This window comes from Trypanosoma rangeli (genome assembly GCF_003719475.1).
Source record: "Trypanosoma rangeli strain AM80 chromosome Unknown Tra_15.4_contig_00320, whole genome shotgun sequence".
In the NCBI taxonomy this organism is placed as follows: Eukaryota; Euglenozoa; class Kinetoplastea; order Trypanosomatida; family Trypanosomatidae; genus Trypanosoma; species Trypanosoma rangeli.
The window spans coordinates 1,647-2,528 of record NW_021706059.1 but is presented as its reverse complement, the minus strand read 5'-3'; the positions used below and the strand labels follow the sequence as shown (position 1 = coordinate 2,528).

General features: G+C 61.1%; 2 protein-coding genes across 2 annotated transcripts in view, besides 1 other annotated feature; both read right to left on the bottom strand.

The window, feature by feature from the left end:
• Positions 1–2: 2 nt before the first annotated feature.
• TraAM80_07547 (casein kinase 1) lies at positions 3–629 on the bottom strand (the record flags this gene model as incomplete). Its single annotated transcript, XM_029384334.1, has 1 exon — positions 3–629. A coding segment is annotated over one exon (627 nt), but the record flags the coding sequence as incomplete, so codon positions are not given.
• Positions 630–648: a microsatellite.
• A 121-nt stretch (positions 649–769) lies between these two features.
• Positions 770–882, bottom strand: part of TraAM80_07546 (casein kinase 1) — a gene marked incomplete at both ends in the record, with an annotated part of 396 nt that continues 283 nt past the window's right edge. The window contains one exon of the mRNA XM_029384333.1: positions 770–882. This exon is cut by the window's right edge and continues 283 nt beyond it. Coding sequence (XP_029235868.1) covers positions 770–882 — 113 coding nt within the window.

Sequence of the window (882 nt, the reverse complement as noted above, 5' to 3'; positions counted from 1 at the left end):
TACATCAGAACGTAGCCGATGCCTTCCAGGTCGTCACGACGGCTCTGCTCGATGCCGATGTGCGTGTTGATCGAGCAGTACCGCGCCGTCCCAGTCAGACTCTTCCCCTCCTTGTACGGAATGTGCTGGTGCGTGCGGGGGTCCCGATACCTCTTGGCGAGGCCAAAGTCGACAATGTAGACGTGGTGCCCCTTCTTCCCGGTGCCCATCAGAAAGTTGTCAGGCTTAATGTCGCGGTGGATGACGCTCTTGCTGTGGACGAACTCGATGCGCGCAATCATTTGCTCGGCCAGCAGCAGCGTGGTCTTCAGCGAGAGTTTCCTGTCGCAGAAGCTGAACAGGTCCTCGAGTGAGGGCCCCAGCAGGTCCATCACCATCACGTTGAACTCGCCCTCCACGCCGTAGAACAAAATGTTGGGGATGCCCACGACCCCGCCGCCAGCGTTGAGGATGCGGTAGAATCGGGCCTCGAAGGCGAGCTGTGGGTGCCGCGTCTTCACCTGCTCCAGCTTGATGGCCACGGGCTCGCCGGTCTGAATGTTTGTCCCGCGGAAGATCTCGCCGAACGAGCCCGCCCCAATCTTCTGGCCGATGCGGAAGCGGTTGCCCACACGGAGCTCCACGCTCATTGTGTGTGTGTGTGTGTGTTCTTCACTACTACCTTGCTAGCAGCAGGAGGGAAGGGAAGGAACAAGCGGCATGCATTTTTTCCGGGGCAAACGGGGCGGCCCAACAGACTTGAAACAGCGGCCCCCGCACAGCACGCCGCTCAGACAACACGCCCCCCCTGCTCCTCCTCCGTACAGCGAGGGCTGCCCCGCCGCGGTTCGACGGCTGGTAACGACGAGCGGCAGAGCAAAGCGATCAGGAAGTTATGGGGGA